Here is a 24,273-nt window from a genome sequence, read left to right on the forward strand (position 1 = left end):
AGCGTTTTTTCTGTGTGTATAAATACGGTTGTTTTTGGCATACTCGCTCATTCCTGAGTGTTTAACGCTACGTTTGTGCGCTTCCAAAAAAGAGCTTATAAACACAAATAAAACGCTATGAAACCGCCCTAAGTTCATGAGGTTGAATAATACAAAATGGTTTACTGTCAACGTTTATTTGCGACGTCATAAAACATGGTTCACACTCGACCAGTGAAAAATATCACCGTTCCTCAAATTAAAGGAACTAACCGATGACTAATTCATACTATTTTGACTAGTGATATTATTCACTAGTCTAACCTTAAGGCGTCCTCTACAGTGAACGCAAAACGGTAGCGGCGGGAGCGTTTTTCTTTAAATAGATTTTGAACTATAATATTAATTTATTTCAGAACAATTTATGTATACTCCATTTCAATAGAATCTGACAATCCTGTACACACTTCCAGCCAACTCATATGAACACAGGGTTGCTTAAGTCTTGGTGATAAAATATGTATTATTCTTTTTTGATTTCTTTTAGACTATAATCACATCAACAGGGACATGTGTTCTCACGTCAGGGTATCTTAAATGTCTAGAAAATTGACAGATTTTATTGAAATGCAGTTTAGTTAGTGACACTTTTGCCTTAAAAACTAGTGATGCTAATAAGAAACACTGCACAATAATTGGTAATAACTTGCTAACAAAACCGCCTTTGCTTGTCGGCCCGCTACCGCTTCATCTGTTCACTTGAATATAATAAAATATTATATACAATCTAAAGGGAAATTCTTAAATTGGAAGAGGTAACGGATTGTATGTTTTTTTTTAAATGTTAAATTCTATGCAGGAAATTCGAATTTCATTTCGAGTTCATTTGTCGTTTTTTATATACGCCGATGCTTTTCATTAATTTTTTGTTCTGATTATTCTTAACGGTCATTGTAAAAGTAATACAATTCGCTCAAATGGTAAAACAGGGACAGAGGGGAAACTCAAAATGTTGCCATTTTTTTTTATAAAATTTAACTTTCATAGAAACCTATCATCGTTTTGATTGAATTTCGTTGTGGGTAAAAAATAGTGGATTGTTATTTTATTGGCAAGTGCTTTTGGCTAATTAATTAGCCACCGACATATTCTGGCAAAAGAATGGTCAAACTATTGTCGGCAAAGAGCTACCGAAACACGGGCCCAAGACAGCTTCTGCTAAACTCTCATGTTCTAATCTCATGAACACTGAAAAGGCTTTTGAACTATAACCGCTGAGTTAGGATTCATTCAAATAGTACGTATAATCAGAATTTAAGTAATTTTTACTCCCCTTGTCAGCAAAAGTAAATAAAGTGATCCGCCCTCTCATTGGGGCTTACGTAATATTGGAATGACCCCTCACCTGCGATGGCTTTTTACCCGACTGCCCTAAGGACTAAGAAGGGTTATTTTATTAACTTTAACTCTTTAACAGCTTAAGGTACTCAATTTGTTCTAAGATGATTCAAATGACACATGATGATTATGTAACTTTGTGAGGCGGTAACTAATTTTTAATTTTTTCCAACAGATATAATGCTTGAAAAAATGAAATCACATTAAAACTGCTGTTCGAATATTTCAACTCAAATTTGATTACAAATTGTTAAGTTACAGCGTAGGCACTGTGTTATATTAACTTTCTTTCTTTAATGAACGCCCTTACAATGTTGTTTCAACAGGCCGCAGTTGCAAGAGGTGAGGGTTATCGGTAAAATAAACGAACTTATTTTATTCAATGTGGTTCGTCAGTCGGAAAGTGACACTCCAAGTGTTGAATAAATTATATTTTAGAATTCAAATAAGACTTTCAGTTCGACAGCGTCACGTTGAATTAAACCAACAAATAATGGTATTGCCACTTTCAGCACTAGGTACAAGCAAAAGTATCGATAGTTTGCGTAACAGTAGGAGGGACTCTAGCTCCGTCAGTTTGGAATCTGTCATGTGAATCATGTTAGAACAAATAACAAAAACTCTTTAATATATTTTTATAATTTGTTGTAACTGACCAATAAGTGTACTTTTTAAGTATACTAATGTCAGTTATTTTTGCAAGTTATACTTTTATGGCAACGACTAGAGCTAATATTTTTTTATTTCTTGCTTTTGGTAGAGTCAGTATCAAGTATGTCGGAGCGGTTTTGTAGAGTACGTCAAAAAAAAGTGAAGAAATAGTACATTGTGTCTTAAGGGCGGTAAATAAGGAATTACGAACGAGAGTATTAGAAGCCCGAAGTCGAAGACTGAGGGCTTTAATGAGTCGATGTTTATAAATTCTAGTACCGCCCGTGCGACATACAATGTTTTTCATCACATTTGCGAGTAAAATGTAAATTGTTCCAAATACTGGCGATACCTTAGGCTGCGCTCTTTATCATGGTGTACCGCATTACGTTAAAAATGTGAAACGTTGAGTCTAATGGGTCACGAAGGAAGCGCCGCTCTCGTTTAATGTCTTCTCTGTACCATGTTTGAGCAGATAAATGTCTGAGTACCGATATTTTTGAGTACTTAAACGACTCCGACGATACAGAGTTACAAAAAAGGCAAAAAATTCGTATTGTTGTGGCAACTCGGATTATTCTTTAAAAAAAAACAACCGCAAACCCATTGTTTATCTTTTGCTGAATACATATAAAAAAATACTTGGATGTCGTTTTCTGCATAAAAGATGCCTGTGTTTTTACCCGACTGCAAGGAGAGGTATTAATTTTCGCGCGTATCTTGTATGCAAGTAAATATGTAATGTTCTTTATTTACATAAACCCTCCTCAATATAAAAGGGAAAACCCCATCGCCCTTTTGAGGATTCTGCTAAGGTTTACTAAGACGCGGTCCGTAGACTTAATTCTTGTACTTGCCATATGTTCGTATGTTAATTAAAAAGAAAATGGCGTCTCCATCATAAGACAATTTTGCCAGTGTCTAGTGGGTTTTGCCGTTCAGTAAAAAAATCTAGAAAACGAAACAGTGCGAATGAGCATAATGTTAACTCATTTATTCTTGGGTCAATCAACATTTCTTGTTTGTTATTCTGTCCCGTTGTCCAACAGACAACAGTGACAGAGTTTCTTAAAAAAACTACTTTGATATATGCAGAGATAGTCTATAAAATAATGAGCTTGTAACTATGACAAAAATGTATACTCGATGAATTTTAACCACAGAAAACATATAGAAACTCGTGGTTTAAAGAGTTGTCCAGGGGACGTAACCATGGCAACGAGGAACAAGAGAAAGTTGATCGACCCTCTTTATCTGTCACTTTGCCAAAGACAACATGATTTAGTTCTAACAGAGATGTAACTTTTATGAACTCTTCATTTATGATTAAGAGAGGGTTAAATAAGTCAGGGGTTAAATCTATCTGGCAGTGAACTAAGACTACATTCACCTATATTTCTAGCCAAGAAACTCTAGACATTTCTTGCGACGGATCTCCCTTATAACATAACGTATAATTCGTTAAACTAAAAACAATTTTCTTTCCCGAATTCAAGACCAAAAGTGTTAACAATGAGGGTTTTAAACAGGCTAAGTATCGCTAGATGGCGTTAGTATCGAGTTGTCCGTTTGACGTTGCAGTCTTGCTTGCGATTGGCCCATAGGTGCAGCCACATGCAGTCGCTCGTCTGCAGCGATAAATCTGGTCACGTGACCCCATTTTGAATGTGATTGTGAATTTCCCGCGACTCAAAAGAAGTAGCGTCAAGTCGCCGCGTCGAACAGCAGCGTCAAGATGGCTGCTTGCAGGAATGATCTTGGTCTTGGGAGCTGATTTCTTAATCTCATTTAGCAGCAGTCGTGGCAATGGTACAAATAAAAGAAATTGGAGTGAATAGAAAAAACAGTGGTTTTGCCGAAATTGAAGAGATTTTTTTTCCAGCGATAAAGCTTTATCGCTATATGTCACGTGACCAGATTTGACGCAGGAAACGAGCGTCGAGCGACTTGCATGTGGCCGCGCCTTTAGTTATTCAACCAATCACAAATATGACACAAATGTCAAAGTTGTCACGACCTCGCGATGTTAGCGCAATCAGCGTGTCACAGAAAGTCATTCCGCGACCATATTGTACAACAAATGTATGCAAAACCCCATAAAATTACCAGTTGCATCTTTGTCACAATATCGGCGCAGTATTCGATTCAATATAAAGACGGCTAACTGCTCAATTTGGTCTTCAATTCCGGAAGTTTTTCAGCTTTCCCTTTCACCTGTAATCTTTTCCAGTCAAATATTTTCTTCTATTTCACCAATATTTCAATACTGATACTTTCATGTCTTGGCTCTTAATTCCAGCTTTCTTTATTGGTGTTTGATAATTTCATACATCCTATTCCTTCTTTGAAACGGTGAAACTATGTGATTATAAAATCAAAGGTATCAGTTCTATAGAACAAATAGGACGTACAGCACTCATGAAGACCAGATACCGATGGCGTGGCATCTTAACCACACCTTAGCCAGATTTTTTACTTGACTTACCTACACTACCACCGAGTTGCGTCCGAAGACATACCTACCTAAAACACGCTTCTCTTAGAGCCCTGCCTCACCGGGACGCCATTCATTAGGAATTGACGTCCAAAATGGCGGCTGGTTGGCGACTGAGTGAGTGAGATGCAGCTTATAAGTGTACATTTTAGTGGCGACGTTGCCAGGCTGCCGGAGTACTACAGTCGACACGTAGGGAGCCGCAAATCGTGGCATATATATATTTAAAAATTTCTATATGAATTGTTTGGATACGTAGCCGGTGACGTCGCCGTGGCGTCCCGGTGAGGCAGGGCTCGACACTCCGTTTGCCTAATGAAAATGTTCACGCCACGCCACTGCCAGAAGCACATCATCGGCGTAGGAGTGTTTTATTACACTAGAATAATCTATTCGGTATCAAGTTCCAAATGTACCAGCAAGAATTACTACAGCCAAAACACGAAGAATACCGATGTATATTGGTAGCATAGAAATCTGTTGCTATTTTAAATCCGACCATAAATAAAAAAGGCACCAAACGAGACAATGTTATTCAGAAATAAAGCTGCAATCTGACAACATTATGTCTATTTTTCGAGTGATGCAACCCTAAAAATATTATTTTAATATAATTTTAAGTTGGCAATGGCCGCTTCTATTTGTGGTCAGAATGTCTACAAGGAAACATGTTCGGTTCCATAGTTTTACTTATTTTTATTGATGAAAGCTTGGTGTACTGGGTGGCCTGCAAAATTTTCAAAGACACTTCATTTTGACTTCTTCACATAGGGACGGCGCCTCGCTGAAACAAGATAACGATAATAATAAGCCTTTATTTAATGTACTATTAGGTATTTCAGTGGTTCTCAAAACTTTTTTGGCCACTGAACCCTTCTCAGTTCAAAGTGTCCCCGTGTATCTGCTACTGTCCCACTTGTACCTGTGAGTGTCCCCTGGGTAACCTGCAAGTGTCTCCTGGGTTACCTGCTAGTTAATTAGTTTGAAGTGTAGGGTATTCAGTTTACTTGTGACCACGGCCGCTGTAATGTGGTCGAAATGTTGAAGTAATTGTTACTCGTGTGTTTAGCGTTTCCCCTTGTACCTGCGAGTTGTCCCCCGTGTACCTGTCAGTGTCCCTAGTGTACCTGCGAGTGTCCCACTTGTACCGGCTAGTGTCCACTGGATTACCTGTTAGTGTCCCCCGTGTTACCCGGTAATGTCCTCTGTGTACCTGTGAGTGTCCCAGGGTGACCTGCTAGTGTCCCCTGGGTTACCCGCTAATATCTCCCATGTACCTGCTAGGCGGGCTGCGGCTGCGGCGGCGGCAGCAGCGGCGCCTGGGGCGCGGCGGCGGCGGGCTGCGGCTCGCGCGCGCGCTGTTTGTCTACCCTCACTTTGTCTCCGTTCATAATCGCCTTGATATCCTCCGCGTCTAACGTCTCGTACCTGCAACATGAACAAATATTGAAACACAATTTATCATCATTAGCTGTTGTTTCGTGTTTTTTTCGCTGGCAATTATAAGATAAATAAATAAATAAATATCATGGGACACTTGACACCAATTGACCTAGTCCCAAACTAAGCAAAGCTTGTACTATGGACACTAGGCAACGGATAAACATACGTATATAGATAACATACATACTTAAATACATATTAAACATCCAAGACCCGAGAACAAACATTCGTATTATTCATACAAATATCTGCCCCGGCCGGGATTCGAACCCGATGGTACATTATTGTCATTCATTGCGGAGCGACAAATGCATATCGTACTTTAACGCCTAGTTTTTTTAGGGTTAGGTATCTACAGAACTTTGCATTCATTTTGATCACAATGTTAGAATTATTATCGATTTTCTTTTTCTGTCTCATTTGAATCTTCAGTCGTACTATACGTACTTGAGTAACGCCTCAGCGAGCGCTTTGTGTTCGCGCGCATGCGTTTTGAGCAGCAGCTTGGCGCGCTCGTAGCTTTCAGAGAGGATTTTCTTTATCTCAGTATCAACCTGTAAAAAATATTAATTAGTTAAGATGAGGCATTCGATTTTTTATCAATTAAGTATGGTAAAACTAGTTTTGCCCGCGGCTGCGCCCGCGTCGAATTCGGTTATCGCGCGCTGTTCCCTCGGGAACTGTGCATTTTTCCGGGGTAAAAAGTAGCCTATGTCACTCTCTGGCCCATAAACTACCTCTATGCCAAAAATGACGTCGATCCGTCGCTCCTTTTCGACGTGAAAGACGGACAAACATACAAACACATACACTTTCGCATTTATAATATTAGCATGGAAGTTTGGATTGGCAAACTTTTAACATTGGCTTAGTAAACTAGACGTTAACACTTTTTCATTATACAGGACAGAACAGATGTAGTCAATAATGTTTTGCCATCGTATTTTGTCGGAAAATTTCATATTTATCTTGTTTTCTCAACTAGCTTATTGAAGTTTACTGAAGCTAATTGAGGAAGCAAGATAAATACGATGGAAAACATTATTCAACTCAACATGATACCGGGTAGAGTAGAATGTTTATTTTTTACACTGTCAGCTAAAAATGTAGTGCTTGAATCACAGGCAGCGCGGGTTGGGCCACGGGGTACGGGAGACTGATTTTGTCCCCTGGGTCACGAAAAATATATATTAAAAGAATTTAAAATTTTTAAAGTTAGGCTGAAATGGCAAAAAGGGAGCCCTCGCCGCACGTCGAAGGCGGCACTCACCAGCTCGTTGGTCTGCGGTCCGAGCGCGGGCGCGGCGCTGTTCCGCGCGGGCTCCATGCTGCGCAGTCCGACGCGCTCGCTCATGCCCCACTCGCGAACCATATGCTGCGCTATCGACGTCGCTTGCTTCAGGTCCGATGATGCTCCTGAAAGACAATCAAACATTTTAAGCATCATTCTCGGACCTCTTTACATGTCTTTTTTTGTCTACCAAGACTAAGCGAATTAGCTCACTAAAGTGGCAATGAGCAAGCCATATAGGACGGAGAACAGATGGCCGTTGGGACCGATTTCTCGAATGGAGACCGCGGATCGGCAAGCGCAGCGCGGCGTCCACCAACGAAATGGACGGATGACCTGGTTGAAGCCGCGGGTCCAACAGTGAACGTCCTACGGCTGATATGATGACGGACGCTTACAAAAGCAGCAGGTGGTACCTTGTGCAAGGTCCACCCGGATTGCTACCACCATCTTGCTCGCTAATCCTGCCGTGAAGCAGCAATGCTTGCACTGTTGTATTTCGGCGTGGAGAGTAAGATAACCGGTGAAATTACTGGCACTTGAGGTATCCCATCTTAGGCCTCTATACTCCAGGTGTTGCAGATGTTTATGGGCGGTGGTGATTTCTTACCATCAGGAGACCACTTGCTCGTTTGCCATCGTGTTGAATAAAAAAAAAGACCATTATCACCAAGAATACGCCGCAAGAAACTTGGCAAGAAGCCATCTTCTTCGCTTCGGCATTCTCTTTAACCCTGCAACTCCTTGCTACCTCAAAGAGCGATTTAGCTATGTTACTTCTGTTCGTTGCTCTCAGAACTTCCTCCTTACTGTCCCACTTTCAAACTCTAAATTCTATGTTTATTCTTACACTGTCCAGGCCACTCGGTTGTGGAACTCCCTACCGATAGACTTGAGGCGCGCAAAGTCCTTGCCTATCTTTAGGTCTATGCTTAGGGAGCACTACCTGTCATCTTGCGTATAAATGTTATAGTTAGCTTATTTATGTGTTGTTATGGTATCCATCTACCTATCTATCTGTTTAGATTTGTTGTGTATGTGTATTGTATGTGTTAGTTTTATGTATTCTTGATACAGCTCTGATCTACTGTAAATTGCACCACCTGCTAAAATGTATTCCTTATTTCTGTCCATTGTAAAGGTTGCCTGGAAGAGATCGCTCTGAAGCGATAAGGCCGCCTATTGCTTACCTTAGAAAATCTCTATGTATATACTTGTTTTCTCTGTACTGTTTACTGTATTGGTGTGCAATAAAGAGTTATTGTATTGTATTGTATCTTCTAAAAACATATTACGATTCATACAATGCTACTTACCCTAGCGTATCTAATAAGATACATAATCTAATACATAAGATACATAATAAAATACATAATTTAAGATCATCTTTTTGTATTTTGTTTTAAGTTATTTTTGTTAGCTCTACAAGAATTCAACGAGGCTTGAATTCAGTACACTTGTCTCACCTTGCCAAGTTTAGGGTTAATCACAAATTAGAAACAATGCGAATGTAATGCCCTTAAAAAGACTACTCATGAAACTTTTAAACGATGGATGCCATGTACCAAGAAACATCAAGAAACTACCAAGACAACGCCACGGATTTAGAGTAAACTGTTTGTCCTGGCGCGCAAATCGTGCGTCACGCACCAACTTGCGCGTTCCAACTTTAGTTCGCTTTCAACCATGCCGATGGCCTAAAGGTTATGGATGAGGGACGGTTAAAAGGGTAAATCAACTTTTAAGTGTTGCTCTATGCCATAGTAATGTCTCCTGGGTCACTCATGAAGAGCATGATTTTATGCGATAAAAACCACCAAAACTAAGGAGCTGTGACAGCTATTAGGTGATACCTTCGTGACTATCTCCAAATTCAAAAACGTTTATTTGTAAAAGTTAAATATAAATGACAGCTCATTTTCAGTAAGTACTATGTTGCGCCATAAGGCATACAAATAGCCAGTTTCAGATGCAGCATGCTTCTTACGAACTAACCTTCACTCAACATTCTCCTAAGCAAGTTAATTAGTAGTATACATTAAAATCATTTTTCTAAACAACTGTATCACTCCTGTCTCTTGAGTCACGGGACAGACCAACAACACTTAAAAGTTGACTGATCATATACCGTCCTGTCTTACCTGATATACAAAATGAAACATGGATGCACAGAAAAAACTCAGAAAAAGGGACCAGCGCTGGGAATCGAACCCAGGTCCTCAGCATTCCGTGCTGCGTGCCATACCCCTGCACCACCACTGGTTTTTCTGTGCATCCATATTTCAGTTTGTATTTTCGTTGGATTTCACGGGACGACCGTAAAAGTAACAAATATGGAGTTAAAATAAAAGACTCCAAAAACCAATGTTACCTGAAGTGATCTTGTCGGGCCCGAAGATCAGCTCCTCGGCCGCCCGCCCGCCCATCATCGTGTCCATCATGGCCAGCAGCTGCTGCTTTGTCACGTGGTACCTAAAACAAACATACAGTGTAGCAGGCTGACAGTTTTAAGAAATTTTACAAATCAACATAATACAATATCCTCGTGCCTACATCCTTCTTTTGGAAAGGACATAAGAAATAATTATAATTGGACACTGACGGCCTTTGTAAAGTACATAGTGGAAAACTAGTAGGAAAAGCCGGAGATTTTTTTCTCTATTTTTCCTGGACATCTTAAGTTCTAAGCAATATAATAAGAAAGTTTCAAAAAATTATTCCAAAAAAGTACCTTTGGTAGGCAGGAGGATATTACAAATCAACGCACGTAAAAAGAGCTCCTGGCGATATACCTGCGCAGTGAGCGAAATACGGACCAAATCTCTTTTTACGTGCGTTGACTTGTACTAAGACTGTCCGTCCGTCCGTCCGTCACCAGGCTGTATCTCATGAACCGTGATAGTTAGACAGTTGAAATTTTCACAGATTATGTATAAATGTGGCCGCCATAACTATAAATACTAAAAACAAAATAAAATAGTTGGATTGTCTATTTTTTCGTGGTGTATCTGTTCTATTGGGTTAGTAGGTATAAGTCAATACTAAGGCCAATCTACTTTTTATTTATTACTCTGTCCAGTTGTCCAAGAGACAACTGTAACAAAGTTTCTTAAATAAAACTGTTATAATTATTGTACTGATGTGCATAGGGGATAGTCCATAAAATAATGAATGATGGGCTTATAATTACGACATAAATGTACGCTCAATTTATGTCAACCAATGAAAACATATAAAAACTCACGTATTTAAAGAGTTGTCCAGGGGACGTAACCATGGCAACGAGGTACAAGAAAAAATAGATCGACCCACTAGTGCTTTTCACCTATTTGTTAACAAATTATAATCTTGCCACACTGCCCTTTACCCGCGACTCCGTCCGCGTAGAATACATTTATCGCTATCCCGCGGGAATTATGATATTTTCCGGGATAAAAACTATCATCTGTCCTTCCCCAGGACTCGAACTATCTGTATACCGAATTTCATCTAAATCGGTTCAGCGGTTTAGACGTGATGAGGTAACAAACAGACAGACTTACAAACTTTCGCATTTATTAGCGGCATTTTCGTTTTTTTTTTATATAATAGGTATTCTACAATTAAATTATGAACGGGACACGGCGTCATTGCCGCAGTGTCAGGAACTTTGCTCGAAAGTCCACCTCGAGGTAAGCAAATTGAAGTTGAATAGTTCAAGGTAACCGGTACCTTTCTTTGGCAGGTATGTAGGCGGTGTGCCCCAGCGACGGCCCCCGCGGGATGATGGTCACTTTGTGCAGCGGGTGGGCGTCCTGGAAGAAAAAATAATAATATCATGCCCCTCTTTATTTATAGATAGAACTAGGGAAAATAGGAAAAAATCAGACGGTTTTCTACTTAGGCGCGTCCTGCTTTTATTTCGGGTGAAATTTATCATGTAGGGGTTTTTAGGGATGAACAGTCAGTATTTTCCAGTTATTCACCCATGTACTTTTTATAATAGCCTTACTTTACATCTGGCATTTGAATTGAAAACTCCCTCCCCCAACCCTTAAAGAATTGGCGAAAGCGAAACTCATAAAAATGAAAAAAAAAGCCCGTCCTCCTCCCCCCCTCACCTTGGTGTAGTATGCGACGAGCGCGTGCCCCCCCTCGTGGTAGGCGGTGATGGTGTTGGCCTCCTCGTCGGGCAGCCGCGACCGCCGCTCGGGCCCCATCAGCACCTTGTCGCGCGCGTCCTCTAAGTACCGCATCGTGACCGTCTTGGCGCCATCTATCGCCGCTCTGGAACAATTGGATATTAAACTTAAAGACGCGGCCGCATGAAAGTCGCTCGACGCTCGTTTTCAGCGATAAATTTGGTCACGTGGCCCTATTTTGAATTTCCTGCGACTCAAAAAAAAAGGCGTCAAGTCGCTGCGTCGCACAACAGCGTCATGATGGCTGCTTGCAGGAATGATCTTAGTCTTGAAAGCTAATTTCTTAACCTCTTTAGTTGCAGTCGTGACAGTGGTACAAATAAAAGAAATTGGACTGAACGAAAAAAAAAGTGTTTTTCCGAAATCGAAAAAATAAAGCTCAACAATTTCAGCTATATCGGGGTATGTATTATAATGTGTAAATTTAAAATACGTATCGGTTGAAATACATACAGTTGAAATACCGAAAATTGAAAATCTTACCTGATTGGTAGTTTTTACTTGATTGCTTAAAAACATTGTATGTTGTATGCAACATGAATGGTTTAATGCATACCTATATATATTTTTGAGTAAATAAAAAATATTATAAAAAAAACCGACACCGATACCTTTCATACTTCACGAAATATTTAAGTTTAATTGTGCACGCTTTTCTTACAAATAAATTTCAACAAAATCTTCAACTGAAACGAGTGCTCTGATTTAATTGAATGTATAATGTTAAATTAATAGAAGAAAGAAATTACCTAATTTATTAAAAAAATGAATAAAAAGTTTTTTCTTGGTGTTATAAAAAATATAATTACTTTAAAATTAATTAGTAATTATTTTTATTCAAATTAAATTTTTTTTTTGTTTTTTTTTTTTTTTTGTTTTTTTTTTTATTTCTACATTTGAAGACAAAAAGTAAAAACTATACCGTTTCCGGCATAGTTGGTTCTGAGATATATTATATACTCAGCGGCACAAAATTTGGCCCACCCTTCACACAAAATTGGGCCAATCAACTATTTTACCGACACTTTGGGCGTCTCCTGCGTTACCAAAATTGTCTCTGGCGTTACCAAAAAATCGTACTTCCAACAAGATATTTCACGGTTTAATAGGTTGAACTTACGTAGGATGGCATATTCATATACACCATCTATTAAAATTACAGAAAAAACATGTTTACTTACAAAAATCTGCAATTGTTTGAAAAATGTCGCGGACAGATTAGTGTCGGTAAAAAAGTTGATTGGCCCAATTACTAATTCTGCATACATTTGAGGGTCAGATTTTTTGGCGCGCAGTATATATTGCTTAGTAGTTGGCGAATATATTTAAAAAAATAGCTTTTTATCTGATAGGACTGCAACTTATAGATATGTCACATTTGAAATAAAAGACTATGTACATTCAATGTTTATCAAAATATTTTAATTAAAACTTATGTCCTCTTCGGGTTCATCGGCAGATATAGAACTGAAAAGGAAAAGTCGTTTTGAAGTACTTGTGCTATTCCAATACTACAAAATCACAGATCTTTTAGACCCGGACTGTGTTGCTGTAGATTACTGTTGAATAATTTTTGTGCCTAGTTGATTACCACTAGACCTAAAATTTTGTGCCTACCTGTGGAAATCAGTGGTCAGCATACAAAATAACCCTGTCACTTCTACCATATGCCGACTCCGTTTGGGTCATGTCTGTACTCCGGTGTTCTTAAATAAAATTAGGGTGCGGGATAACTCCTTGTGCGAATGCGGTCTAGACGAAGGAACTCTTGAGCACATTTTTTTTAATTGCGGTAAACTTACATATTCTCTGTATGACGTGTTGCCTAAGGATGTTCCGCGTCCTATTAACTTTCTGACACTTCTTTCTCTTTTAGATTCTTCCTTGACAAAAATTTTAATCAAATTTATACTGAGTCACAACATTAAGTTGTAGTAAAATTACAGCATGTTTTCTATATTTTATTTTTCCTTTACACTACTTCCTTTTATGTTAGCATGTTTAACAGTCTTCATTTCCCTGTTAAAAAAAAAAAAAAAAAAAAGAAAAAAAAGTCACGCGTCCGTGTGCCGTCCATAACATATGTTATTTGTTTTAGGTCTCCTATTGTTCCTTCTCCAAAATCAAAATTTCATAAACCGAACATTCTCCTCATGTGCGTAATGTCTCAACATCGACATTGGCAAAATACGTCTTGCTAAAATCAGCAAGTGAAAGACATTAAAAAAAAAAAAAAAAAAAATAGAATATATACTTCACTTGGCGTTGTGTATTTGCGTTGCGCTATTGATATCTTCATCGCTCATGCTAAAAATGAAATGGTGCATCTCTTTCGTACATGCAAATATTTCTGCGAATATGCCATGTGAAGTGCCAGGGTACGTATTATAATGTATAAATTTAAAATACATATCGGTTGAAATACACACAGTTGAAATACCGGAAATCATAAAATATAATGCATCAAAATATATAAAGTTATTTAACATAAGTTCTAAACGCATAAGCTTGAAATGCATAGTGGTCAAAATATATAATGGTTACAACGCATAATGGTTCTTAGTCATATGGCACAAAATGCATATTTTCATAATGTATACGTTCAAAATTTATACAGTATGTTTTCTATAATGGTTGAAATACATACTAGACACTGAATTTTCACAAAGAAAAATGCATATATTACAATTCTGGCTTTGCAAAGCAATTCTTCTTGCTTTGGTCATAGTTGAACCTAACACGCTCCCTCGCTACGCTCGTCGTCGCACCTAAAGTTTCTATTCAATTAATGATCAGACTTTAGTTTAAAATGCAAGACAATACCGATTCCGATCAGTCGGTACCTTATAGGTTAGGTTAGGTTAGAGTTTTGTCCAGGTGCGAAGCGCCTTAACTACCCTGAATAGGAGATCCGCAAAGCGGAGCTCCGTCGACTTGTCTTACAGTCCTTAATTTTTCAGAATTTAACATGTAAATACAACGTGAATAGACTGGAGATGATGATGAACCTAGGCATTCTATAGTATGTATTTTGACCATTATGAAAAACGTACTATAGGAATTTTAATTGTTATTTCTTTCAACTATTATATATTCTGAACATATACATTGTGAACTTAGTCATTTTAATTGTATGTATTTCGACCAGTATGAAAAACGTGCTTTATGAATTTTGATTAATATTTATTTTAACCATTATATTTTTCAATTTTCGGTATTTCAACTGTATGTATTTCAACCGATATGTATTTTAAATTTATACATTATAAAACGTACCCGCTATATCGATATGTCACGTGACCGTATTTGACGCTAAAAACGAGCGCTGAGCGACTGCATGCGACCGCACCTTAAGACTTTCAACTAGTGCATGTGTTGATCGATGGACATTGGTCCGTATAAGAACTTTCTTATGAGTAAAGCTTGGTATTCATTTTATTTATAAAAAAACCTGCCAAGTGTCTCGCGGTGCATTTTTCTTGGAAATTATGGTATTTCCGAAAGCGTTGGTAGTATAAAAAAGTCACATGTCAAGGATCCCTTTGCGGGCTGATACTTGCGGAATAAATGTATTGAATTTTTGCACGTTGCCACGCGTCCCAAGGCGCATGGCTTACTTAAAGGCTGCCTCGCTGTCCCAGAGCACCTGACTCACGTGAGGGCTGCCTGGCTGTCCTAGGGCACTAGACTCGCTTGAGCGCGGCCTGGTTGACCATGTTCCCCAGCTGACTCACTTGAGCGCGGCCTGGTTGACCATGTTCCCCATATGACTCACTTGAGCGCGGCCTGGTTGACCATGTTCCCCATATGACTCACTTGAGCGCGGCCTGGTTGACCATGTTCCCCATATGACTCACTTGAGCGCGGCCTGGTTGACCATGTTCCCCATATGACTCACTTGAGCGCGGCCTGGTTGACCATGTTCCCCATATGACTCACTTGAGCGCGGCCTGGTTGACCATGTTCCCCATATGACTCACTTGAGCGCGGCCTGGTTGACCATGTTCCCCATATGACTCACTTGAGCGCGGCCTGGTTGACCATGTTCCCCATATGACTCACTTGAGCGCGGCCTGGTTGACCATGTTCCCCATATGACTCACTTGAGCGCGGCCTGGTTGACCATGTTCCCCATATGACTCACTTGAGCGCGGCCTGGTTGACCATGTTCCCCATACGACTCACTTGAGCGCGGCCTGGTTGACCATGTTCCCCATATGACTCACTTGAGCGCGGCCTGGTTGACCATGTTCCCCATACGACTCACTTGAGCGCGGCCTGGTTGACCATGTTCCTCATATGACTCACTTGAGCGCGGCCTGGTTGACCATGTTCCCCATATGACTCACTTGAGCGCGGCCTGGTTGACCATGTTCCCCATACGACTCACTTGAGCGCGGCCTGGTTGACCATGTTCCCCATACGACTCACTTGAGCGCGGCCTGGTTGACCATGTTCCCCATATGACTCACTTGAGCGCGGCCTGGTTGACCATGTTCCCCATATGACTCATTTGAGCGCGGCCTGGTTGACCATGTTCCCCATACGACTCACTTGAGCGCGGCCTGGTTGACCATGTTCCCCATATGACTCACTTGAGCGCGGCCTGGTTGACCATGTTCCCCATACGACTCACTTGAGCGCGGCCTGGTTGACCATGTTCCCCATATGACTCACTTGAGCGCGGCCTGGTTGACCATGTTCCCCATATGACTCACTTGAGCGCGGCCTGGTTGACCATGTTCCCCATATGACTCACTTGAGCGCGGCCTGGTTGACCATGTTCCCCAGATGACTCACTTGAGCGCGGCCTGGTTGACCATGTTCCCCATATGACTCACTTGAGCGCGGCCTGGTTGACCATGTTCTCCAGATCAGCGCCGGTGAAGCCGGTGGTGCCGCGCGCCAGCACGTCGCTGTTGACGTCCGGGTTGGCGGCCACTCGCCCCAGGTACAGCTCGAGGATCTCGCGCCGCCCGCCGTAGTCCGGCGTCGGGACGTTCACCTGACAACACAAGGCAACAGCGATCATTGGTATAGACTGACCAGGAATATAAAAAACCTGACGCGAGGGCACTACTTCTTATATTGCACGTTTTATATTCCAACATTCTTTACACTTACTATACGGTACCTACCAGTCATATTGACAACGGTGTCGGTGATGTTATGTAAAGGAATATTTTCTAATCCCTCAGACTTATTCTATATCAAGTGGGGTGCGAAAGTTTAGTTACTTCTTCATGCTAAGACGGCTGGACAAATTAGGATAAAATTTGGTATGTAGATCAGGGGTTCCCAGGGCCGCGTGATCAGTACCTATGATGATGGATGACACTAACCTATGGTCTGATCTGGACTCTGGTGGGTCTAACATCTGGTAGCATGGTGTACGGTTGTGTTGCTCTGAAGATGAGCTCTGGTTGAGTTCGAAACGCGTCAGTGTAGTGTGGTGGTTATAGATGGGTTTGATTTACTGTCATTTGGTGCAAATGGAAAATGGACAACTCGAAATTATACGTCAAAGCAAGAAAATGACTATTTGAAATACATCAACAAGGAAAATTGTCCATCGTGAATATCGTCGAAAATGGAACCTTGTCCTATAGTAAAATTGACAAATTTGATGTATGCCGACAAAAAAAACGACGGACACTCAGAAATATGACGAATTGCAAATATTTTCCACCCGAAATCATTTGTTTTGGGCTAACATATTAAGCTAAGACTTGATTTAGACAACATTCACTTATTGCTTATTTAATTTTGCTCCTAATTTATAATGGACAATATTCCATTTCGGTATAATTAATTTACAACAAAAATAAATTTGGATGTAAATATTTTTCAGCACATTACATTTTGACAAAATTCACGTTGGTTGATATTCATTTTGGTTCAAATTCAAAATGGTCAATTCAAGTGGACGATTTTCCATTTGCACCGAATGACAGTAAATCGATACGACATGTAGTTCAAAGGTAACTAGAATCACAAATATAATCATAAAAAACAAACTGGGCTACTCGCCGTACCGGCTCGGGTGGCTATACGAACGTCTCGGGTGAAATGTCTCGTTTTATGGTCTTGTTGTATAATCTAGTGTTAGTTGTGTGTCAGTGTCAGTAACCTCGACGTCGAACCGTCCGGGGCGCAGCAGCGCCTGGTCGAGGTCGTCGCGGCGGTTGGTGGCGCCCAGCACGATCACGCCCTCGTTCTGGTGGAAGCCGTCCATCTCCGACAGCAGCTGGTTTATGGTCTGCGGTAACGGACAACACGGTTACGGTTACGGTGCTCTTTGGAGATGGACATACAAACAACGCCCTCGTAAAGCCGGGGTTACGCCGCGTGTCGCAACGCGTGGGATTGCAATCGGCTACATACATTTTGTATGAACGTGGTTACATTAGCGCAGCCCCGCGTGTCGCCGAGCGAGCTGACGCCGCGCAGACCGCTCCATTCCGATCGGCGTGGGCTAGGTGCTGGGGGAAGTGACGCGTTGGCTCGCTCCGCGCTAGTATAATCACCACGTGGCTACGCGCATTCATACAAATTAATCAGCACGCGCGGCGACACGATACTGTTGTATAATCACAGCCCGTTGAGTCAGGCAGCGTTGCGACACGCGGCGTGGCTCTAATATAACCCCGGTTTTACCAACAACGGTATAGCGAAATACTACGTTTTGATTTAGGATCGAAACATTGTTTATGGGCCCGTTTTGCAATAGCACCTTCAATTCTCACCTTCATCTCTGGTGAAGGTACTAGTCCGAAAACAAAAACCGCAATAGTACCTTCGAAGCAACAGCCGAAGGAACTAGCGAGAATAATCCAGATTTACATACATGTTTTTTTTTTGTATATGTAGATATAAAAAAATATAAAAAATAAAATAATCCCAGCCTATATACGTCCCACTGCTGGGCACAGGCCTCCTCTCAGAATGAGAGGGCTTGGGCAGTAGTTCACACGCGGGCCCAGTGCGGATTGGGAACTTCACACACACCATTGAATTGCTTCAGGTTTGTGCAGGTTTCCTCACGATGTTTTCCTTCACCGTAAAGCTCGTGGTAAATTTCAAATGTAATTTCGCATATGAATTCCGAAAAACTCAGAGGTGCGAGCCGGGGTTTGAACCCACGATCCTCTGCTTGAGAGGCCATAGGTCAAACCACTCGGCCACCGCGGCTTATGTAGATATACCTAAACATAAATAACCCATTTCTTAAAACAAAGTTAAAAAAACAATCATAACTATTACTGCGTTCTTCGTTACGAGGGCAGAATAATTTAGTATCCTAAAAAAATTCGTCGAAGAACCTTGTTGAGTTTCTTGCCTGATTCTTCACAACAGAGGTTTTTCCGAACCGGTGGTAGACTTTTTTTCACATTCAAAAGTGCTTGTTATAGCGTAAATTTAATAAAGATATTTTGACTTTGACTTTGAGTGTAGCGACTTTGAACGTGCAGTGTACCTGGTTGGCATAAGGATGCAGCACGCTGTTGGTCCTCTTGGCGCCGACCGAATCGATCTCGTCTATGAAGATCACACACGGCGCTCGCTCCTTCGCCGCTTCTGTAAACAAAAAGGTAAAGCTGTCACCAATCCTGGCAAGCAGCAATGCTTGCGTTGTTTAAGACATACGGCACTGCCCGCCACCGCTCTCAGCAGTGCTACGAATTAGTCCGAAACATGTCGAGTATTAATCTATTTTTTAATTGTAATTTTTTTCTCCAGCTCTACGCTACCACAGACTATACACGTGTTATATTTAAGAAAAAACGTCAGATTTTGACGCAGAATTTTATAATGAAAATTAAATATTGAAATAAAGTGAATTTTGGTAAAAAAAAGTGATTATACGTCTAGTTAAAAGACACAAATTATAGATAAATGTGTTATCGATTCGATCCAGTGGGTGTTTATACAAGAATTTTGATGAAATCTGTTTACACTTTCAATATATGTACTGGATTGATACAGCATATAACTTTTAGAATGTCCAGCTGTTGTCGGTGTTAGATTTAATCTCAGATGCTGTGAACGCCGATGGGCGTTCTGTCTACAGAACTACGTAATCTGGCGCTCGGCAATGAATGAGTCGTGAGTATACTCACTGAACAGGTCCCTGACGCGTCGCGCGCCCTGGCCGACCAGTATCTCGTCGAACTCTGGTCCGGCGGCGTGGAAGAAGGGCACGTGGGCCTCGCCGGCCACCGCCCGCGCCAGCAGCGTCTTGCCGGTGCCCGGTGGGCCCACCAGGAGCACCCCCTTAGGCAGCTTGCCCCCCAGCGAGGAGAACTTCTCCGGGGACTTCAGGAACTCCACCTGGAAATCATATCATACATTATGCCTTATTTACTAACGATCTGCCCTGACTTCACACAGGCACAATTTAAAAAAAAGTCAAGGGCACTTCCCGCATTATTTTAGCTTCATTTCAGAGGTTATTTTTAACTACAATAGTAAGACATGTGGTATCGCGACTTATTTTGTAGATTATTCTTTACCGGGTAGAGTGGAGGTCATGGGGGGAGGTGTTTGCCCAGCAGTGGGACACCTCTACAGGCTTCTAAATAATAATTATAGTAATATTCTTTCATATTGTGGAACATTTTTTATTCTATCATCAATAGTTTCCGCAGCGCATGCGATGACATTTTATGGGATCTTTTTTACACCTTGGTTTACTGAAATTATAATAAAGATGCTTAATTTATTTTAGTTATAAAATATAGCCTATGTTACTCAGGGATAATGTGGCATCCTAGTGGTGAAAGAATTTTTGAAATCGGTCCAGTACTTTTTGAGTTTATTCGTTACAAACGTCCAAAAATAAAAAATCTTTCCTCTTTAAAATATTAGTATACCTATATTTAGTAATGATCTTTGGTTGCATCATCATCATCATCACCAGCGACTCACCACGTCCTTGAGCTCCTGCTTGGCCTCGTCGGCGCCCTTGACGTCGTCGAAGGTCACGTTGATGTCCTCGGGGTCCACCTCCACCTGGTTGCCCAGCTGGATCCTGCTCGTGTGCGAGGGAGAACGCTGATTATTGCTGTACAACACTTATACCTACAAGCTCGTATGGGACACTCCCTGCGGCATCTTTGTAAAGACAGTAGAGGCTCCCTGTGACAGGGTTCTACAGTGTCACGCGTCATAGTTACAAAAACAAAGCGTAGTTTAAGTGAGTGAGACAGAATCGTTTTGTTAGCTTACTTTAAGTAAGGGTGTATCAACAATTTCTTGTTCTTATTCTGTCCCGTTAGCGAGGGGACAAAAGTAGTACAGTTTAATAGAAGAAACATTGTGGCACATTATACTAACATGCTTATTAGATGACCAATAATTATTATAGAAGGGGCTTAAACTACCACAAAAATGCATGTTTGGTAAATTTTAATCCTATAAACTTATGGTTTAAAGAGTGACCCAGGAGACCGTAACTATAGCAACGAGCGGCAAAAAAAAGTTGATCAACCCTTTTTCTTTTTTAGTCGACTGGATGGCAAACGAGCAAGTGGGTCTCCTGATGGTAAGAGATCACCACCGAGAGGCCTAAGATGGTATATCTCAAGTGCCAGTAATTTCACCGGCTGTCTTACTCTCCACGGCAGGATTAGCGAGCGAGATGGTGGTAGCAATCCGGGCGGACCTTGCACAAGGTCCTACCACCTGCTAAGCCCCTGAAGCCTTAAGCTCATTTGTCATTGACCATTGACCATGGTTGTCGGTGGTGTGTTAATGAGCCAGTTACCGGAAGACCGTCCCGCTGACGGACGCCATGAGGCTCACGAAGATGGCCAGGAACAGCACGATGGTGAGCAGCTGCTGCACCAGCTTCAGGTACTTGGACGCCTTCGTGCCGCGCGCGTTGTCCGGGTGAGAGCCTGCAGACAGTATACACTTCAATGAGGGCTATCGTTTTTTGTCTCACTAGATGGCGCCACTGTTGCGTGAGGTTTTTAAGTATGGCTTTCAAAGTCTGTTATTACGGGCGTGAAAACAAAGTTTAGATTAAAATCATATTTAATACACCTTAAAACCGTACCATAAAAATGTCGAGCAACCACAATGTTGTAGTCCCGTTTGGAAAAAAGGGAGGACAAAAGTGTCCGAAAGACAAAACTGTCTCAAAACACAGACATTCATTGCCCCGGAACGCATATTTGCCATAATTAATTTCAGGTAATACAGTTTCTAAAACACCGTACCTGAGAAGCATAACACTGCAGGAAAAGTGACAAATTGTAGCATACACGACAATAAGGGTGGTAAAACAGAAAATCGTAAAAAGTGGCACTTGCAGTGTTATGCTTCTCAGGTACGGATCAGTAAAAAAACTGTAGGTCTGTTTATAGTTCTTTATCTCTATTTCATATTTATATGACTGTTTATTTGATTCTAAAAAAACTAAATAAACATCACAAGACACTTGACACCAATTATCCTAGTCTCAAAGTAAAAGCTTGTGTCATAAATACATCGGGCCTAATCAGGGATCAAATCCAGAACCTCAAGCTAACTAATACTATACTCACCAGCAAGGTAGCCCTCAGCAAAAGCTATCTTGATCTTGTCTTTCTGCTGATTACTCAGCACCGAGTCTTCGCTGAGCAGCTTCTCAAGCCTCGGAGCCACATCAGGGCCCAAGGCCTGTTTGTCCTTATTGAGAGGCGGGTCTGCCACAAAACCTGGAAATGATTGTTACTGTGTGAAAATACAACAATTCAAGGAAAACTGTGGGCATAGAATGAAGTATCAGTGACTATCAGTACACTAGAATCTAAGTGTCCTTATTTTTAGTTCCTTAACTCATTGTCTATCTATAGCTAGATATTATCTATGTGCTAGAAAATTAGGTGCGGATATTTGCAGGGTATGTAATTAATAACCTAAAAATCAATTATACACAAACTATTTAATTATTGTGTGGTAATATTTTTTTGTTTCATACAAAAATACCATTCTGTCCAAAAAATCACCTTGCATTAACATTTTTTTTTTATTTAATTTAATTGAAACTAATTAACAACGCTTTTGCTTGAAGAAGACCCAAATAAAATACAAACAATGGTACAATCCTTAGCCAGCAAGAGCAAAGAAGTAGGTCTCCAAATGATTTTTCCAAAATAAAACTGATGACAACACCACAGAGGTTGATATATACTACTGGCCAGAAATAAGCTCGAGTATGTACAAGAGTATGTATATTTAGGACAGATAATTGCCCCAACAGATCAAATGTCAAAGGAAATAAACAGGAGGATTGCTAGTGGCTGAAAAAAATATTGGTCTTTGAAAGACATAATGAAAAGTAAAGAAGTAAGCATAACTATCAAAAGAAAAACTTTTGATACTTGCATCCTGCCCTGTATCACATATGGGAGTGAGACCTGGTCCCTCACCCAGAATCACAGAGAAAAACTAGCCAAGTGTCAGCAGGCAATGGAGAGGAGCATGTTGGCAATAAAACTTAAGGATAGAATTACCTCAACTGAAATAAGAAACAAAACTAAAGTTGTCAACATACTTACCGCCGCCTATTGCTTACTTTAGAACAGTGTTTTTCAAACATTTTCATGGCGCGGCCCCCCTTGATTTAAAAAACATTTGGCGACCCCCTGCTCACCTCTTACAGTTAGTTGTATTATATCTTACGGGCATCAGCGACCCCCCATGGGATTACGACCCACAGATTGAAAACACTGCCTAAGAAAATCTCAATGTATACACCTGTTTTCTGTACTGCTTACTATGTGTTGGTGTGCAATAAAAAGTTATGGTATTGGCTATGGAATGCTAAGTCCTTTCAAGTATGATGTTATTTTGTTTTTACATACTAAATTTTAATGTTGGTTGCCTTTATCAAATTAAACAAACAAACATTTTATTTTTCTGGAGAGCTCTATGGCTGCTCCTATTTATTCATCTTATTTATACTAACCGAAGAACTTACGCAGTCTATTAATGATGTTTGGGTTCCGTTTGAGGTCTGCGTGGATCCCTCGTTCTGTTTTAAAGCCCCGTACTTGCACATTAATAGTGTTCTGCCGGATACTGTGCGCTAATAAGCCAACAAACTTGTCCGTGAAGCTGATAAAGCTTCTTCGTTGTATTGTGGTTGTGTTGGGAGACGACCAGCCATTTTTGTTTTGTTCAAAGGATTCTGAGGACACATGGGATACCTTTCTGGCTGAAGTCAGACAGTCTTTGAGTCTCGACGCCCCGGCGAACGTCTTGAGCGAGCGGATATCCACTCTTCGCATCTCAATCATAACATTTTTGTCCAAGTTTCTAATAGCTTCTGCAAAGCTTTCTTTACATATTGTTGCATCATTAACTACCGCCGCCGCATCTTTTCTTTTTATATCCTTGTTTTTAGGATGACTATGGTTCCTATGCTTGAAAACACTCGAGTAACGCGACGAGAGTTGACTAAAACTAACTAAAATCTGCAACGAAACAAAGGTTATGTTAATGACAAACAAATTCAGAGTTTTTGACGACTATTGACGTATTTAAAAACGCGACAAGTCTAAGGATCTTTACCTGGTTTTGCGTGTTGATAGAATTCAGTGAGAACATGTTACATGTAGATGGTTTTGTGTTTTTTCACGAGTGCACTCGAAAATTTTGTAGGCTCTTACGTCAAACTTAATTTTCGTAGCAAAATATGGCGAAGGAGCAACGACACATTTCTTCTATGACCTCTATGGGTTGGTCAGACTTTTAGTTTAGTTAAAGATTTACCGCCACCTGATAATGATAAGTACTTTTTCTTAATTTTAGGGAAAAGATTGAAATAATTACACCACCTTTCTAAC

General features: G+C 40.6%; 1 protein-coding gene across 2 annotated transcripts; it reads right to left on the reverse strand.

Moving 5' to 3' along the window:
* Positions 1–160: 160 nt before the first annotated feature.
* On the reverse strand, positions 161–24,273 carry LOC141443400 (ATP-dependent zinc metalloprotease YME1L-like). 2 transcript variants are annotated; one of them, XM_074108658.1, is made up of 16 exons: positions 23,999–24,273; positions 23,394–23,901; positions 21,988–22,140; positions 21,204–21,336; positions 20,366–20,468; positions 19,558–19,768; positions 18,915–19,015; positions 17,568–17,696; positions 16,279–16,442; positions 11,357–11,522; positions 10,968–11,050; positions 9,628–9,728; positions 7,236–7,381; positions 6,413–6,519; positions 5,800–5,950; positions 161–5,306 (listed from the first exon to the last, which is right to left on the reverse strand). In XM_074108658.1, exons 1-15 carry the CDS (start codon positions 24,032–24,034, stop codon positions 5,803–5,805), a joined length of 2,289 nt encoding a protein of 762 aa, XP_073964759.1. In that variant the 5' UTR covers positions 24,035–24,273; the 3' UTR covers positions 161–5,306; positions 5,800–5,802. The 2 variants fall into 2 exon arrangements, with proteins under 2 accessions (XP_073964759.1, XP_073964760.1); XM_074108659.1 differs by having other exon boundaries at positions 23,406–23,901; positions 23,999–24,272.

Source organism: Choristoneura fumiferana, chromosome 27, assembly GCF_025370935.1.
Source record: "Choristoneura fumiferana chromosome 27, NRCan_CFum_1, whole genome shotgun sequence".
NCBI classification, from domain to species: domain Eukaryota; kingdom Metazoa; phylum Arthropoda; class Insecta; order Lepidoptera; family Tortricidae; genus Choristoneura; species Choristoneura fumiferana.

What these genes read in the sequence shown, in the direction of transcription:
- LOC141443400 (XM_074108658.1), bottom strand. Translation starts at nt 24,034, where the DNA reads ATGTTCTCACTGAATTCTATCAACACGCAAAACCAG. An exon ending in GTCAGCGGGACGGTCTTCCG is followed by an intron (nt 20,469 to 21,203) that starts GTAACTGGCTCA and finishes GCACACGAGCAG; the next exon opens with GATCCAGCTGGGCAACCAGG. An exon ending in AGCAGGAGCTCAAGGACGTG is followed by an intron (nt 19,769 to 20,365) that starts GTGAGTCGCTGG and finishes TATGATTTCCAG; the next exon opens with GTGGAGTTCCTGAAGTCCCC.